The 18,723-nt window shown below is 41.2% G+C and overlaps 1 protein-coding gene across 2 annotated transcripts in view; it reads left to right on the forward strand.

Annotated features, from left to right (window-relative positions):
- ano2b (anoctamin 2b) overlaps positions 1 to 18,723 on the forward strand; it is a 74,931-nt gene that overhangs the window by 8,967 nt on the left and 47,241 nt on the right. For both annotated transcript variants that reach the window (XM_086146913.1, XM_086146912.1), the window contains exon 4: positions 1,386 to 1,769. In XM_086146913.1, coding sequence (XP_086003039.1) covers positions 1,386 to 1,769 — 384 coding nt within the window. The remainder of the gene's footprint in view (positions 1 to 1,385; positions 1,770 to 18,723) is intronic.

An 18,723-nucleotide genomic window follows, 5' to 3' on the forward strand; every position in this document is an offset into this window, starting at 1 on the left:
TTACAAAAGGATGAATATTGTGTGTGCATTGTCTGGCTTGTAAAAAGCGGGGCGGTATTATCAGGGAGCACAAAATAATAAGAAACAACAACCTAATATCAGTGCATAAGTGTATCACAAATGCATGTGACCAATAACGGCTGTGACTGGAGTATAATGTGTCTGTAGCCATGATGGGCATTAGAAGATGTATTTATATTGATACATGATATAGTATTGTGTTCTTTTGACCAATATTCTACATTATCACCATTATTCATATTGTCAGGGATTCAAGACTATGTCACATAAATGTGGAATTGTAATGTGTTGACTATTTGCAAACATTTTATGTGAAAATATCTTTAAAAGGTTCAGCAGAGTTGCCGTACTGGCCAAGCCATTGACAACTTCACTTCATGGTCACCGAACATGGAGTTGATAAGGTCATTGATTCAAATGTACGACTAATATCGCTTCACTCTAAGACAACCTTACACCAAGCATTCATTCCAACCGATACATTTTAACTTATCTTTTGTAGATTTAACCCCTTGTGTATACTTTTCCTGATCCCAACCTTATTTTCGATACACATAACCATAACCGTAACCCAAATGTTGTCAAATGCAGTTGCCTAACCACAGATTTGAGGAAAGACAATTTGCATGTTGGGATGTTACCAATCCCTCTACTGTTGGTAAATGACTAGATTCTTGGCAGAATTTACTGATTATCATTTTGGCATTTAAACCACAAGACATAACTGCCAAAAAATCTTTGGTTATCCCTGATTAGAGCAGAAAGGAAATAGTTTACTACGTCTTAAAATCTCCTATTACCACATGTATTACCTCCATGTTTTGTCTCCCTCTCTGCGCTAGCTCTGTCTATATAAAGAATAAAATTGCCAAAGGTGAAGTGACTGCCCACTCTGCTGCTAGAGGTCCTCACTTCATTGTTTTTGAGAACCTGCCAAAAACTGCTTCTCTTCGCGTGTACCGGCAGTGCAGTCAATGCTTACATTCATACAAACACTTGTTACGTAACTGCACTCTGTTCAAAGGTGGCATGCATGCACTTTTGAAAAAAGATCTGTTTGTGTTAAATAGAACTGGCACGTTCCAATAATCAATTTCAAGTAGGATGTTGATCACTCTTCTCTAGCCTACATCAGTTCCGATGATCTGTTGTCATAAAACTAGTCTTAGAATAACATTTGTCATTTTTATGGAATTCACACAACTTTTAGGACTTCCCTTTTTTTCTTGATATGCAACAACACTAAAAATGTAACCCTAGATTTTGCTTTAGCAACTAGCTTTGCTATACACTTCCGGTGTATAGACATATTTACACACGTATATATTTATGCATGTGATCCTCTTTTTCTTGACTCGCTACAGGTTGTTAGCTCTCCTTCAGATCCTCGGGGCAGTGGAGAAAGCCTTCACTTCTCTGATGGCCGACGGAAAGTTGACTACGTTTTGGTCTTCCATCGGAGGCGCCACAGCTCCATACGGTCCCCGGCGAGCACCTCCGTTTCACATGACAGGCTCTCCATTGTTTCCAATGGCAACTTTCCTCCGACGGTCAGCTCAGAGATGACAATGGACAGAGTCGGTATGGCGGGAGGGGAGGCTGCAAGTGTCGGTGAGGTGTTCATGGAGCTTGAAAGTGGAGGAGGAAATGATGCAGTGGAGCCTGGTGACCATGAGATGTACCAAATCAGGCAAGAGTTTGAGGCCAACTTGCTGGAGGCTGGACTGGAGATAGAGAGAGACAGAGAGGTGAGTATGATATCCATCTATATAGCTCCTGTCCTGTCTCTATTTAGTATGTTATGCTATTGGTGTTGATACAGTCATTTAGAATTAGCTAATTCTTTGGCAAATGCTGTCAACCTTTAATCGCACTGAGGTTGCATGAACCTTGGTTTTCCTATGTCTGACTTCCTGTGAAATCTTCTTTGACATAACTGTCAAGTTGCATGGAAATTATGTTTCATGCACCATTTAACCTGCAGCTGTCACAATGTAAAGCCAGCTCTCCATCATATCTTCCTTTCGTAGTTTTGAAGAAGTGCTTGATGCTAAAATACGCTCGCCCTTTTTTCTGTTACTGGTGTTCCATTTGCATCAGAAATTAATGCTACCCCTGTTTTTGTTTATTTTGTTGAATACCTTGCAGTCTGAAACCCGTGGCCTAAATGTTCCACTAATACATTACACTATTTTCTGTTGTTGAGTTTACTACAATAATTACCCAATTTGAATATCTAACAGAGAAAAGCAGAACTTTCGTCTTGCCTTTCAGCTTTTGTGAAGATCCTCACCATCAGCTGAGATCTCATCCAAAACAAAACAGTGAGCTACAAACATTCAGATTCTCCATACTGCTAAGGAAAACTGCAAAGTCATTGTTAAGCCTATTTGGGTTTATTTGTACAAGAGATGCCTTCAGATAAAAAATATTGAAATTTGCAGCATTAGACAGTGAATGTCAAATCATGCAAATCCTGTGCCGAGTTCTTTTGCTTGCCAATGAACAAAAAAATCAATTACAAGGATAATTCCTGGTTCCATCAAAATCTCACTAATAACATTTTTTAACCCTTTGATCAAAACTAACTAAAATATCGTAGATTTTTTAATGCTAACAGTGGCAATATCAGGAAACAGCTGTCAGTCGCAGCATTTTCTGATTCGATGGTTTATTTTGACTGATTTTATAGGATTTTTCACAGGTCAGGTTCTGATATAACTGGCTGCAGCTATTTAGGTTGAGTGCCTACATAGGACCCTGACAGATGGTAGAGGAAGGATGTGGGGGAGACTTATTGAGGTTTTAGATTTTCCACTACACAATTATTTGTATATTTTTCTTTTTTCATTTTATCCATTTAAACACTGAGCCTTGTCCGTTTGCTTCTCTTGGAAATTACAGTGGTTAAAAAAAAGAAAATAGAAAGCACTATATGGAAAATAGAGTATTCATTAAGTAAATGCCTTTTAGTGTGTCTCAGCTTTAGAGTAAACAAAGTGCTGGCACACTCAGATCCAGAAGGACAATAAGACACTGTCCCATCTCCAAGGCTGAGTGTAGATAAATTTATTAAAACCTAAAGTGCTATACAGGATGCACACAACTGGTCTGCATCCATCCATCCATCCATCCATCCATCCATCCATCCATCCATCCATCCATCCATCCATCCATCCATCCATCCATCCATCCATCCATCCATCTTCTTCCGTTTATCTGTAAAGTAGCGGGGGCAGCAACCGGAGCAATGAGGCCCAGCCTGCCTCTCCCCCCACAAACATGGTCTAGGTCCTCTGGGGAGACCCCAAGGTGTTCCCAGGCCAGCGTGGAGACATTGTCTCTCCAGCATGTCCTGGGTCTTCCCCGCAGTCTCCTCCCAGATGGCCATGCCCGGAATACCTCCCCCAGGAGGTGTCCAGAAGGCATCCTGACCAGATGCCTGAGCCACCTCATCTGACTCCTCTCTATGTGGAGGAGAAGCGTCTCTACTCCGAGTTCTTCCCGCATGACTGAACTTCTCTTCCTATCTCTAGGAGAGAGTCCGGCCATCGTGCGGAGGAAACTCATTTCGGCCACTTGTATCCACGTTTTCATTCTTTCAGTCTCTACCCATAGCTCGCGACCATAGGTGAGGGTGGGAACATAGATCAACTGGTAAATTGAAAGCTTCAACTTTTGGCTCAGCTCCCTCTTCACCGTGACAGACTGGTACAGAGTCTGCATCACTGATCCGCCTGACGATCTCCCAGTCCATCCTTCTCTCTCTCATGAACAAGATTCCGAGATACTTGAACTCCTTCACTTGGGGCAGAGCCTCTTTCCCTGACTCAGCGTGGGCATTCCACCCGTTTCTGGTTGAGCACCATAGTCTGAAATTTGGAGGTGCTGATCCTCATCCTGGCCGCTTCACACTTGGCTGTGAACCATTCCAGTGAGAGCTGGAGATCATGGCCTGATGAAGCCAACAGAACCACATCATCTGAAAAAGCAGGCTTGATCCTGAAGCCACCAAACCGGATCCCCTTGATGCCCTGGCTGCGCACAGAAATTCTGTCCATGAAAGTTATGAACAGAATTGGTGACAAAGGGCAGTCCTAGGGGAGTCCAACTCTCACGGGAAAGGGGTCCAACTTACAACTGGCAACGCGAACCAAGGTCCGACACCAATCATTCTGGGAAGTCAGCCGTATGACTGGGTTCAGTACCCCGTACTCCCGGAGCAACCCCCACAGGATTTCCCGTGGGACATGGTCGAATCCCTTCCCCAGGTCCACAAAACACATGTAGACTGGTTGGGCAAACTCCAATGCCCCCTTGAGGACCCTGCCGAGGGTATAAAGCTGGTGCACTGTTCCACGACCAGGACAAAAACCACACTGCTCCTCCAAGGGTCAATGACTCGGTGGACCCTCCTCTCCAGCACAGCTTAATAGACCTGACCAGGGAGGCTGAGCAGTGTGATCCCTCCGTAGTTGGAGCACACCCTCTGATCCCCATTTTTGAAAGGGGGGATCACCACCTTGGTCCCCCAGCCCAGTAGCACTGTCCCCAACATCCACGCAATGCAGCGGAGGCGTGTCAGCCAAGACAGCCGTACAGCATCCAGAGCCTTGAGGAACCCAGGGCTGACCTCATCCACGCCCTGCTACTGAAGAGCTTTTTGACTGATTCAGCAACTTCAGCGCTGGAAATAAGTGTGTCTGCTCCAGAGTCCCCCAGCTCTGCTTCCTCATTGGAAGGCATTTCAACGGGGTTGAGGAAGTCTCGAAAGTATTCCTGCTACTGATCTACAACATCTTGAGATGAGGTCAGGAGCGCCCCGCCCCACTGTACACATTGTTGCGGCGCATTGCTTCCCCCTCCTGAGCCGCCGGATGGTGGTCCAGAATCTCCTTGACGCCCACCGGAAGTCATTCTCCATTGTCTCCCTGAACTCCTCCCACACCTGAGTTTTTGCCTCGGCAACCACCAAAGCATGCCACATGCTGCTTAGCCAGCCAGTATCTGTCAGCTGCCTCCGGAGCCCCACAGCCCAGAAAGGCCTGATAGGACTTCTTCAGTTTGACGGCATCCCTCACCGCTTGAGTCAACAAGTGGGTTTGAGGGTTGCCGCCCCGACAGGCACCAACCACCTGATGGCCGCAGCTCCATATGGAAGTACGAAACATGGGCCACTCAGACTCAATGTGCCGCACCTCCCTCGGGACGTGGTTGTAGTTCTGCCGGAGGTGGGAGTTGAAACTCCCTCTGACAGGGGGATTTTGCTAGACGTTCCCAGCAGACCCTCACATTATGTTTGGGTCTGCCAGGTCTAACCGGCATCCTCCCCCCCGGCATCTGAGTGTCCAGGACAGGCGGCCGCAAGTCCGACGACACGACCACAAGGTCGATGTTGGTCGGGGTTAATGGCTGTTCTGCATGGCAACATAATTTCAATACATATAAACTGTCGTGTAACATGCAGCCAATTAGTCTAATCTAATGTACTTTCTTTGTTCATTCTCCATGTATCTTGCTGAGCTGTCAATTTGCATGTGTTGATAAAAATTGTTTCTGCACGCAACCATGGCTTTGTAATCAGGAAACCAAACATTATTGTCTTGCATTGAACAGCACAACACGGTTTCAGCTACTCACCAACAGAGTGTGTTCGTGCCTCTGCAGTTTTCTCTCTGTTCTCCAGATTCTTGCCCACAGGGAATGGTACTACAACCTTGATTAAAAAAAACAACAAGAAAATCAAATTACTTTGGAAGTATTTCCCCTCCTACTGCCAATATTCTATGAAAATATTTGACTTGGAATGTCTGTGTTAGATGTCAATTTTTTCCCATAGTAATTTAGTGAGAGAGAAACCTAAATATCAAAAACATGTCACTGTATTAATGACTGTTGAATACATGTTTTAATTAAGTATAATCAATATTGCTGCATTACACAATTTTTTGTTACTGTGTACGGTTTCTGCCTATTGATTAGTAAATAGGGAGGTTATTTATCGGTTGTTGTTTTTTTTTTTTGTACCAGGTCCACAATCAACAATTGTCCTCTACCACCGTCAACGCAAATACAATTTAAGATATTGCCGTAAGGGACACATTAATCATGTAATTTAGCATTCAAGCAATGCTGACAACAGTTAGGAAGTTTCAAACCTCACCAGTTTACAGATACAGTTTCTCTGTTAGTACTGTCTATTCTCTCTTCTCACAGGAAAGATGAAGCTGCATTAGGTATGTGAATTTGCATGCAAAGCTAAGCTGCAATGTTTCCCTCCCTAGCAATTTGCTGGACCTTAACTATATACAGCATAACAAATGTTTAAAATTCAGCCTTGTAGGCCTCTTAGAAATTCTATTTCTTGGAACAGTTACACAGATATTTTCACTAACTGAAACTTGGAAACATTAAATGGTTTATTCTAATTAGATCCACGGAAGAAATGGAAAGCTCAATTGAATGAATATAAGAATACACGATTTCACCTTGAGCACAGCACAGGAAACTAGTGTAGCCAGTATTGCCGTGGTAATGATGTGATAACAATACGAAACTATTCATTGAAATTCTTCATTCAGTGGGAAGGGTCCATCAAATAACATGTCTGGTTTTTATCAGTGTCAGGAAAAGCATATGCAAGTGAATGCAATCCATGTAGGTGATGATGACTGGTATTTCATGCAAAGTTCTCCAAGTTGTCCTAAAAATGTCAAAAAAATAAAAAGGCCACCAAGACAACAGCAGATAAAGCTGGTTAAGATTTTAAATGGTCATACATATACAATCAATGAGGGCTTATCTGGGATGAATTGTAAGAAATGCACTAATGGGGAAAAATTCTTTAAATTGTCTGTATATTTTTCATACTCAAACCCTGACAAAACTATCTTCCTTGAGGTTCACATTGAGGTTCTTCAACAAGTGTAGGGTTAGAAGACAGGGAAACCTGCTGAGATCCAAGTGAAAAATGTTCATTTTCTTGCAAGCTGAAGAAACAAACTCCAAGTGAGTCATTAACGCTTTCTCCTTATCCCAGAAGTGTTCAAACATGAAAAAATAACCTTTTTCTTGTGTTGATAATTGGTATTTTTCGGAAAGAGATGCTTATACTTTATATATAGGATAAATTAATCATCTAGAATAATACAAAAAAGCTTAATTAACCGCAGAATTAACTTAATACTAAATTAAAACAGGTTGAATAACCACTCCATTTTGGCCTCATTGTAGAATGTAATTACCTCTTCTGACATTATGGATTTCCAGGTAATTTATTTTCTAATTTTTACTAGCTTTTTACCAGCTTTTAGTACATATACACAGACACACACGCACCCACATGTACGTATGTATGTATATACACTACTCAAAAAAATCAAAGGGAACACTACAATAACACATCCTGAATGAAATATTCTTGTTAAATATTTTGTTCTTTTCATAGTTGACTGTGCTGAGAACAAAATCGCACAAAAAATATCAATGGAAATCAAATTTATTAACCCATGGAGGTGTGGATTTGGAGTCACACTCAAAATTAAAATGGAAAAACACAGTACAGGCTGATCCAAATTTGATGTAATGTTCTTAAAACAAGTCAAAATGAGTCAGTGTTGCTTCCTAAGTTGACAGTTTGATTTCACAGATGTGTGATTGACTTGGAGTTACATTGGGTTGTTTAAGTGTTCCCTTTATTTTTGGAGCAGTATATATATATATATCTATATAGATATACATATATGCACACACACACACACACACACACACACACACACACACACACACACACACACACATATATGTATATATATATATATATATATATATATATATATATATATATATATATATATATATATATATATATATATATATATATATATATGAATGCGGCCTCGGGGCGGCATGGGACGGTATCTCCCTGAGCAAGCCTCTGGGGGTCACCGGCCAGTGTCTCCCGTGTCGTAAAACTTTTGCCAAAACCAAACTTGTGAATCAAACTTAATAACCAGACCATACCTGATCAGTCGAGGCCCGGGTTAGCAATGATCACCATTGGTACCGATGGCCTACAGGGAACCAATGGAAACTGGGCTGCTGTAGGTCAAAGAAGGAGAGGAGGAAGGTGTGTTCAGAAGCAGAGAGAGAAGAGGAAAGGCAAGAGTCTGGGACTGAGAGTAGGGACTTTTGAATATTGGGACAGGAAGAGGTAGAGAGTTGGAAGGTGGGAAGGTAGATATACTGTGTGTCCAGGAGACCAGGTGGAAAGGTAGTAAGGCTAGAAGCTTAGGAGTAGGCTTTAAGTCGTGCTATCATGGTACTGACAAGAAGAGAAATTGGGTTGGAGTTATCTTGAGGGAGGAGTTTGTTAGGAATGTTCTGATGGTGAAAAGAATATCAGATAGACTTATGAGTCTGAAACTGGAAGTTGAAGGTATGATGCTCAATGTTATTAGTGGCTATGAGTTTGGGATGTGAGTTTGTGGAGAAGGAGAAGTTCTGGAATGAGTTAGTTGAAGTGATGCAGAATTGGTGCAGACTACAATGGCCATGTTGGTGAAGGCAATAGAGGGGATGAAGAAGTGATGGGCAGATTTGGTATACAGGATAGGAACACAGAGGGACAGATGGTGGTAGATTTTGCAAAAATGATTAAAATGGCTGTAGTGAACACTTTTTTCAGAAAAGACAGGAACATAGGGTAACTTATAAGAGCGGAGGTAGGAGCATGCAGGTAGACCATGTCTTGTATAGACGATGGAACCTGAAAGAGATCAGTGACTGCAAAGTAGCTGTAAGTGTGCGTAGTCAGACAGCATAGAATGACTCTGGTGACAAGGAAGATCAAGAGGGCAAAGGCAGAGCTGAGGACAAAGTGGGGAAGCTGAGAGGTTCCAGATGATTGGACAACTGCAGCATTTGTTATCAGGGAGACAGAAAGTAGAGTACACGGTGTGTCATCTGGAAGGAAAGTCAATAAGGAGACTTGGTGGTGGAATGATAAGGTGCAGGAGTATATACAGAGAAAGCGGTTAGGAAAGACGAAGTGGGACATTTAGACAACTGAAGAGAACAGACAGGAGTACAGGGAGATACAACGTATGGTAAAGATAGAGGTAGCAAAGGCAAAACAAAGGGCGTACAATGACTTGTATGCTTGGTTGGACAGTAAGGAGGGAAAGAATGATCAATACAGGTTGGCAAAACACAGAGATAAAGATTGAGAGGATGTGCAACTGGTCCGCGTGATTAAGGATTGAGAGGGAAATGTGTTGACAGATGCTAGGAGAGTGATGGGAAGATGGAAAGAGTACTTTGAAGAGCTGATAAATGTGGAAAATGAAAGAGGCAAGGATAGAAGAGGTGACTATTATAGACCACAAAGTAGCAGATATTAGTAAAAGTGGAGAGAGGAAGGCATTGAAAAGGATGAAGAGTGGAAAGGTAGTTGGTCCTGGTGATATACCTGCGGAAGTGTGGAAATGTCTAGGAGAGGCAGCTGTAGAGTTTCTGACTAGTTTATTCATCTTAGAGATTGAAAAGATGCCTGAAGAATGGAGAAGAAGTATGATGGTGCCCATTTTTCAGGATAAAGGGGATGTGCAGAATTGTGGCAACTATAGAGGGATAGAGTTGATAAGCCATACAATGAAGTTATGGGAAAGAGTAGTGGAAACTAGACTGAGAGCAGAATTCAGCATTTGTGAACAGCAGTATGGTACTGCAGATGCAGTAATTGCGTTGAGAATGCTAATAGAGACGTAAGGAGAAGGCCAGAGGGAGCTGCATTGTGTTTTTGTAGATCTAGAAAAAGCATATGATAGGGTGCCAAGAGAGGAACTTTTGTGTTGTATGAGGAAATCTTGAGTGGCAGACAAGTATGTTAGGATGTGTCCTCCATGGACCATGATGTTTGCAGATGACATTGTGATCTGTAGTGAGAGCAGGGAAAAGGTTGAGGAAAATCTAGAAAGGTGGAGGTATGCATTGGAAAGGAGAGAAATGAAGGTTAGTCACAGCAAGATAGAGTATATGTGTGTGAATAAGAGGAACCCAGGTGGAACAATGAGGCTACAGGGAGTGGAGATCAAGAAGTTGGAGGATTTCAGGTACTTGGGGTCAACAGTCCGGCGCAACGGAGAGTGTGGAAAAGAGGTGAAGAGATGGGTTCAAGCAGGTTGTAATGTGTGAAGAAAAGTGTCAGGGGTACTATGCGATAGAAGACTATCAGCCAGAATGAAAGGAAAGGTGTACAAGACAGGGGTGAGACCAGCAATAATGTATGCCTAAAAACATTTACAATGATGAAGAGATAGGAGGCAGAGCTCGAGGTCGCAGAGATGAAGATGCTAAGGTTCTCTTTGGGAGTGACCAGGATGGATAGGATCAGGAATGCATCTATCAGACGAACAACACACGTTAGATGTTTTGGAGAGAAGGTCAGACAAGCCAGGCTGAGATGGTTTGGTCATGAACAGAGGAGGGATAGTGAATTAGTGGTGGACGTATGCTGGAATTAAGAATAAGAATAAGAATAAGAATAAGAACAACTTTATTTATCCCGAAGGAAATTGTTGTGCCAGACTTTCAAGTAAAACATAAAAATAATAAATAATAGTAGGAAAATGTTTAAACAGCATAAAAAAAGGGGGAGAACAAGAAATACAAATAAAACTATAAAGTGCCAAAGTAACAAGTCAGGCTTTAAAGTGTTTTAAGGTTGTAAGTACAAAGATTTTGGATTTGAATTGGAGACCAAAGAGAAGATTCATGGACGTGGTGAGAGAGGATATGACGGTAGTTGGTGTGAGAGAGGAGGATGCAGAGAATAGGGTTAGATGGAGAGGGTTGATTCACTGTGGCGACCCCTGAGGGGAAAAGCCGAAAGGAGCGGAAGAATAAGATATATATATAAAATTCTTATATGTATATAAATGAATATGCACAGTATATGTAGCTGCAACACCTTTCATTGGATATTTCCATTGGTGTGTGTCTGTAAAATACTCATATTTCACATATTTCAGTCTGATTTAGTCCTTATTTAATTCGCATTGACATGGCGCTTCCATGTAAGCTGGCAGACGTTTTTGTTATCCGCTGCCAATACAACAGCTGTGACTGACCTTTTCAATTGCAATATACTAATATACCCTGACATGCTTAATTTTGTTGTGAATTGTACAGATAGTCTGGGTGCATGGGTGTTGTTTAGAGTGTGTGTGTGTGTGTGTGTGTGTGTGTGTGTGTGTGTGTGTGTGTGTGTGTGTGTGTGTGTGTGTGTGTGTGTGTGTGTGGCAACAAATGGGGCACACACCACTTCACTGTTTTTATAGTGACCCTGAAGTATCAATGCCACACTTGTAGAAATGTGTTTATTGTTGAAGTTCCTTCAATTGTACTGTTGGTGCAAAATGCATGAAACACTGAGAAATGCAAGTGATGCTCATTTCTGCTTTTCTGGGCTGCAAGGAATGTTCCTCTGATTTGATCTAATCCTCCACCTCGAACATTGAGGATCGGTAACAGTGTCAGTGTGTGCTATTGATGGGATCGGACACAGGGAAGAGGTGCTGCTGTTCAGAACAGAAGGACTGTCATGACTTTATGCGACACGTAAACCATGGGATTGTGTGCGTGTGATTGTGACTGTAGTTTGCTGGCCAAATGGCAAGCAGCCAGTTGGGTGTGTGTGCGGTCTGCAGGCTAGCATTAATCAGATTGGTGACAATATGGCTATTGAGCCTAAGCTAGGATGAGATTATATGATTGGAAGCTCCATGTCAAATCTCACGGATTGATGGGTTGTCGATCGAATACGCACTGAGCATTCGGTATAGAACTTTCATTCCAGTATCACTCATTTACATAAAGCAAGAGAATGACTGACAAACATAATTACACTCCTTCAGTTAGATGTTGCATGCTGTAGATGTGGCTTCAGGAGGTGCTGGCACACAGTCTATAAGCGTTGACTGATAAAGAGCGTTTTCCTGAGGAAAATCTAAATGGAACAGGACCTCTCAGGAAATCCTTTTGTAAATATAGAAATTTGAAGTGTGAAATGGAGCATAATCAGCTGATGTGTGCAGAGGGTGGGTCACCAAAAGGTAGATCTTTATATCGAAGATCGTTCAATTTTCTTGCTTTCCATCTATTTTTCTTTGTTTGTGTTCAGTATTGAAGTTCTTGCATATATGACTCCTTCTATGAAAAGTAGTTGTATCAATATGAATAGGTCTATGTTGCATTGGATGTTTAGCAACAATAGAACGACATTCTTACTGATTCATGAAATCAATGGTGTTTCTGTATTACTTTTATAATTACCATCAATATAGATGCAGTGGCTTAAAGTGTTTTTCAAATGTTCTTCTCAGAAGGTGAAAGGTTTGGCTGTAAATCCTTTGGTACTCTAGAAAGCCCCTGCTGTTCCACAGCTGCAGACAGTGGGGTTTGAAACGTTGTGGATTTGCCCAATGCTCTTTTTGTTTGTAAAATCTGCACATTCGCAGGAGAATGAGGACAGGAGAGGACATTCAGGTTTTGGTGAGAAGCCATGAATAAGTGAGTGTATGGGAAGCTTTTTTTTAAAAAAAAAAAAAAAAGAGACAAAAAACCCAACTTGAAGGGCAGACTACAACAGGAACTTGTCATATTCTCCTTTTTTTGCGGGTGCAAAGAAAAATCAATTCAAGTCTTTGAAACTGGAATTCGCTGACCACAGTGTATGGTCAAAAATGTACCTCAAAGATGAAAACCTCGATCATATCCAGGACTTCACCAAATGGTTCTGAGCAATTTCAACTCTTCTCTGACAGGTTTTAGTGTCTCAGATGAAAACCGTTTCGCTCAAACTTCAAGCACCTCTGATGTTCATCTCTCTTCTTTCTCAGTCAAATCAAATCTGGAAAACATCTGAAATGCTTTAAAAACATGAGACATAGTTGGTGATGTGACTAGTAAAAAAGTAACTCAATCAGTTAGCAAGTAAAACTGTAAAGTGGGAAAATGAATATTGTGTTTGTTTAAAAATCATGCCTATAATAGACAACCCAGCTAAAAGGCACTGGGATAATGATGGAGGGGGGGTCAAAAGCTTGTTGGCCAGTAACACTAACTTCACTTTCCTGGGTCCAGGAGATGTGATTAATAGCATGGTAGAAAAAAGAACTGCTAAAGTGTCAAACTTGATTGTGTCTAAGGGATTATTTAGCTGACCTTCGATCTCTGAAGGACATCCTCTCCAGAACACCTTTAATTAAATCACAGGAAGAATTTAATTCAAATGGAGCTGGGACTTTGAAAGAGTCCACAGGGCCTCAGGAAACAAAGTGAGCAGGATTAAATGTTTGGTAAGAATGTACCACATAATGATAAGAAATACAGGTTCACTGTTTCCTCCTGAAAATGCTTATATCCTCGAACCCCAAGGTTTCAGAGATTTTTTTTTCTTTTCTTAAGACTACAATGACACTTTGCTGTGCATGCATGATTTATATTACACCATCACAAATGCACCCAGACATTTTTTGCACATTTCCATATTGTTTGGATGTTCTTTTCTGCATTGATATTATAGAATATAGTTGATAAATTCCTGGATTTTGAGTTTATCTTTGCAGAGTTTCTTCTTTGCTGTCCTCTGTTGCTGTTTCTACCCTCATTGTCAGGCAGTAGGCAAAGTAAGAGTTTCATGCAAACTTGTTTTTAACTGTGCCTGCCACAGCTAACAGTTTGACACGACTTGTATGGGAACACTTTACCCCGCTCTGCAACAAACTCAAAAATCCTAACCAGACCGCTATTTACTAGCAACATTTCCCATGTTCTGGGAATGGTCACAAATGGATAGCAGTTTGTCCACTATTTGTGTATAGTAATATTTGATCATAATAGCTAGCCAGGTCAGTAGGAAGTCCCGTAGGTCAACCCACCCACACTTTAATGATTTCATCATCTACCAGCTGCCATCCTTTATGCTTTTTAAGATAAGATAAGAAAAGATAGATTTTATTGATCCCCATTGGGGAAATTCTTTTGTCACATCAGAATTCTCTATATGATTCAATTTATACAGATTTTTAGTTAATATGTGACCATCACGCACTTTGTTCCTGTGCCTCTCTCATTCCCCACATCTGAGTTTGAGTTGATTTGTGTCCGCCAACCCTATCCCATCACCCAAATCATCACCCTCTTGCACATCATGTACCACCCACCCTATCTTCCACCAAATGGTGCCCCCGGCCGCGTCCTAGTTATCCCCCCTACAGAGATAAAGATCTAATTGGAAATCCCTCTACTAATTAACCTTCTCCTAGCTTAAAGGTATTTATATCCTCTGCTTTTTGATGGTGTGATAGGAAAAAGAGAGGGGAGGGCTGTGAAGAAGATGGAAGAGCACAGGGGGAATTGAGGGTTGCATGTGTGTGGGAGGGTGACATAGTACAGGGTGTAGAAGAAAGGAAATGAGGAATAGGAATTAGGATACAAGGAAATATTGGTCAAGTCACTGTTTTAAAACATCATTACGTCATCACCACCAGTCACCAAAACAGAAGCGAAAGCATTCACAATGTATTGCACTCAGGGTTTCTACTTTGGTAGAAATGGTTTGTATTTGTAACCCAGTGAATAACCCATGAATTACTAAATATATACATAAATAAGATGGTCAAAGCGTGATAAAAAGCAGGAATAGTTCTCTTTCAACACTTAATGCATCAGACTGTAAAAAAAATGATTCCAGTGTCTATATCGCTGTTAAATTTGTCGAAAATTGAATTTTAAAAATGCCAAGAGACAGCATTATGACATTATTATTTTTTCAAAGTGAATGTTTGCATTCCAAATCTGCACATTGTGCTGTGTGTGTGTGTGCGTGCGTGCGTGCGTGCGTGCGTGCGTGCGTGCGTGCGTGTGTGTGTGAAGAGAGAGAGAGAAACCATAGTTACATGGTTATATTTTAGTTGGATGTTGGTGAATTGCATGAAAAGTAAATGTATGTTTTTGGTGTTGACAGCAGACCGCTATTTCAAGCTTGTATGTCTCAAACAGAGTCTGATACGCCACATCATTCTGCAGACTCCTGTGATCACCCCAGTTACCTTCAATATCCTTAATACTGCTGCTATCTCTGCCAGACCAAACAGTCTTTAGGGGTTTAGAAAAAGTCTTCTATCGTTTATCACTTACCCTGAAAATAAGACTGGTCGACTTGAGTTTAGCTGTTGAATCTGTCCGTACTGTATGATGTTACGGAAACAAATAAAATACTGCAATAAATTCTGCAGCGACCAGGGGACGGCGGGTGGTTGGTGACATTTCCGTAAAGCCTCACGGGGCTCTACTCATTACAGGTTACAGAATTAGATTCCACGGATGTTCTGGTCAAGTTCCTATGAACTTTGCAATTTGTTTTATACCAATGTGACCTGGACATTATCATTAAATTGATCTGTAAAGGAGTCATTGATCCTGAGACACCTGGTATGCTTGAGGGCCTGTAGTCAGTATTCATGTAACTTGCCGCTGTTGTGACTTCACTTTCAGTAACTAGTGTCACCAGCTGTCACGGGTGTAGTGGGTGCTGGAGTGTTCATAATAAAGCTTTATGAGTCACTTAGCATTATTAAACACCAACTTGTCACACTGGTGTCAGAAGCAGAATGAGCTGTAGTAAAATCTGCAAAATGGCAAGAGAGAATTGAAAATTCCAGCAACTGACACAAAAGAACTCTCTGCACTTGAAAGATAATAATGGGTTACGGGTGACGGATGCTAAGCACCTCACCCCAATTGTACACCACAGTAACTCTTCTTTTCCTTCTGGCGTGCCTTCAAGGGTCGCCACAGCACATCAACCTTCTCCATTTAACCCTATTCTCTGTGTCCTCCTCTCTTATGCCAACTAACCTTATATCTTTTCTCACGATGTCCATAAATCTTCTTTTTGGTCGTCCTCTAGACCTCATGCCTGCCATCCGTCTACAAATATATTCACTATCCCTCCTTTGTACATGACCGAACTATCTCAGTCTAGCTTCTCTGACCTTCTCTCCAAAACATCTAACATGTGCTGTCCCTCTGGTGGACTCATTCCTGATCCTATCTATAATGCTCAGCAAAGTTAATATTCCCCCTAAAGGCTCAACATACCATAAAAGGGAATCTACTGTATCGTGCAGGTTCAATGTGTGGTGGTTGGATTATTCTTTAGTTGGAAAGACAGCAGGTTGTAGCAGCCCTTGACTCTAATGCCCACCTCCACTTCCTTGTTACTGGCCACATGGCATGAACTGACCAATCAGAACCATGAGAATTCAGACTAAGGAGTCTGAGTGTGAAAATCACAGACAGACTCACTACAACAGTTTATTTAAAATACATCAGTCAACTTCACCTCTAAATTTTAAGCTACTGCTGCCTAGTGCTTCTGACCACATGCTGGTTCCTGCCACAGCCACTGAGCAGCTGTTCCTAGGAGACCAAATAAGTTATTAGAGTACAAGGGCATGGCGGCAGTAGAGCAATGGCTCTCAATGCCAGGAAACAAGGATTAACACCAGAGTTTGCACTTGCATGTTCACTTTGCCATGCTGCGGTCCATCACACAGGCTTTTAGTGAAGCCCAATGAGGTGGGACTCTTCATATGGTGTATTCAACATTATGTTACTATTTGAATTAACAGTGTGATGACTGTGAAAATCTGTGCAACTATCAATATTAAGGTTGATTTGGCAGATACCCCATTCTGATACACGTGGTTTATGTTACATGATTGTTAAATGATAAGTTGTCCCTTATTCTCCCCGTTAATCTCACTGTCACTGTTTTGAAGGTCTTTTAGCCTCTCACCTGTCTTATAGAAAAAAATGCAGTACTTCTATCAATGTCTCATATGAAACTTTTGTTGAGTGTAAGAGAATAGAAATTGGCCAATGCCACTGGTCAACATAATCTTGGCAATTGTTGGCAGTCTGATGGCATTTAGCAACGCAAATACTGCCTGATACAGTTTCATGACTTATGATATGAATAGATTGGGATTTTGCACCCTATACTTGCTCATTAGAAATGACAATAATCACATTAAGGTAACTTAATGTGGGGGTGGTTTTTGTTGTCTATCTATATATTCAAGCACAAAAAAATGCATGTGAAAACTACTATGCACCAGAAAATGTGAAGCTAAAGCTCATATAGAGAAAAGTAATAATAGATTTAAACATTTCAGGGCTTTGAAATTATTTTACAGGTTTGGATTGCACATCGTTTTCAGTCACAGTTAAATGTATTCATTTGCTTAGGCGAAACTATTTTTCATTTCTCTGGTGTTTACAGTGTCTGGAAGCGGAATAAAAAAAATCATATATAACCTACCATCAGTGAGCAGTGGAAAACATACACAACTTTTAAATGATATCAAATATATTCCATTCAAGAGCAGTAAATGTGTTTAGTAAGCTTAATGCTTTGCTGTTTCCAGGGAATAAGAAAAGTGGGTGCAGATGTGAGTGAAAGAGAAGATAATGAAATGTAAGAGGAGTAAGAGTGACAATTAAATGAAGCAGGCAGTCAATCAACTGGTGAAACTGTGTCACACAAGGTACAGTAATATATATGATTACCAACGGGGGTGGGGGTTGAGGGGGAATGATAGATCTCAGGAAAGAAGGAGTCCAGATAGGGAATCGCCTCAGGTTTCCATCATTTGCTGTGCCACCTTTCTCTTGTCACTCCCCCTCTTACAGAGGCTGATGGGGGTCTGAGGCAGGTAAGGTTACCTAGCTGCCGTCCCCTGCTGGCATCGCTCTCTTTCATTTCTAGTTACACTCTCACCCTCACTGCAGCCAAGCCCCAGAGAGGCTGCTTTTAAAATTTCAGACAGAATAGTTTGTACTATCCCCTTTTGACAACCTGATAATTGACATTTAGATTTCAAAGATGTAGTAGATGTTCTTTAGAGCTACTAATATGCAATGTTATTTTGCAAATGCATGCAAATTAATAACACTATTCATCAGCAGAGCAACATGAATTCATTTATAGAAGCAAAAACATTATATCTGTGGTGCTGAGGCCTTGAAAAAAGTAGTGCCTAATGTGTGACAAACGGGCCTGTACACCAAACCAGTGAAGAGCTCCAGGCTTTGCTTGGGGAACAGGGGATACATTTATCTCTTATTTAAAAAATGGGGGAAAAAATAGTGCTGCTGGCTAAACTGATCAGTCAGACTGTCTCAGTAGGTCAGGCAAATGGAAAGATTGTTTATGCCTGAGTCACACATAAAGTACAATTAGATAGATGACCAGGCTCTCCGAAATGCCGATTTACAGCTCCAGAGAGCAACTTTTAGGTCACAGGCAGCTGACAAATGATCAAGCACAGTGAAATGCAGCTCATACTGAGGTCTCTCTTCCTCAAACCGTCTGTCAGCTCCATTGGATTGCAAAGCAGTATTGACAGATGGTCTGGATTGCCTGGTTTCTAAAGCAGGTAGTTCCAGCCAAGCAATCTGGAAATGTAATACTCAAACCATTAAAGTTAGGAGTAGAGAAAAAAAAAAAATTGGTAAAAGACTTTTGGAGTTGGTATATTTTACAAAAAGGGTTACTGAGAAAGGAGACAAATGTGGGGAAAAAGTTACAATCTTCACAAAGTCAAAGCAGAATGTTGGATAGTGTGTTTTTTA

The sequence above is a fragment of the Fistularia commersonii genome, chromosome 5 (genome assembly GCF_037954325.1).
Source record: "Fistularia commersonii isolate RoL2024-O1a breed Wild chromosome 5, RoL_Fcom_v1.0, whole genome shotgun sequence".
Classification (NCBI taxonomy): Eukaryota; Metazoa; Chordata; class Actinopteri; order Syngnathiformes; family Fistulariidae; genus Fistularia; species Fistularia commersonii.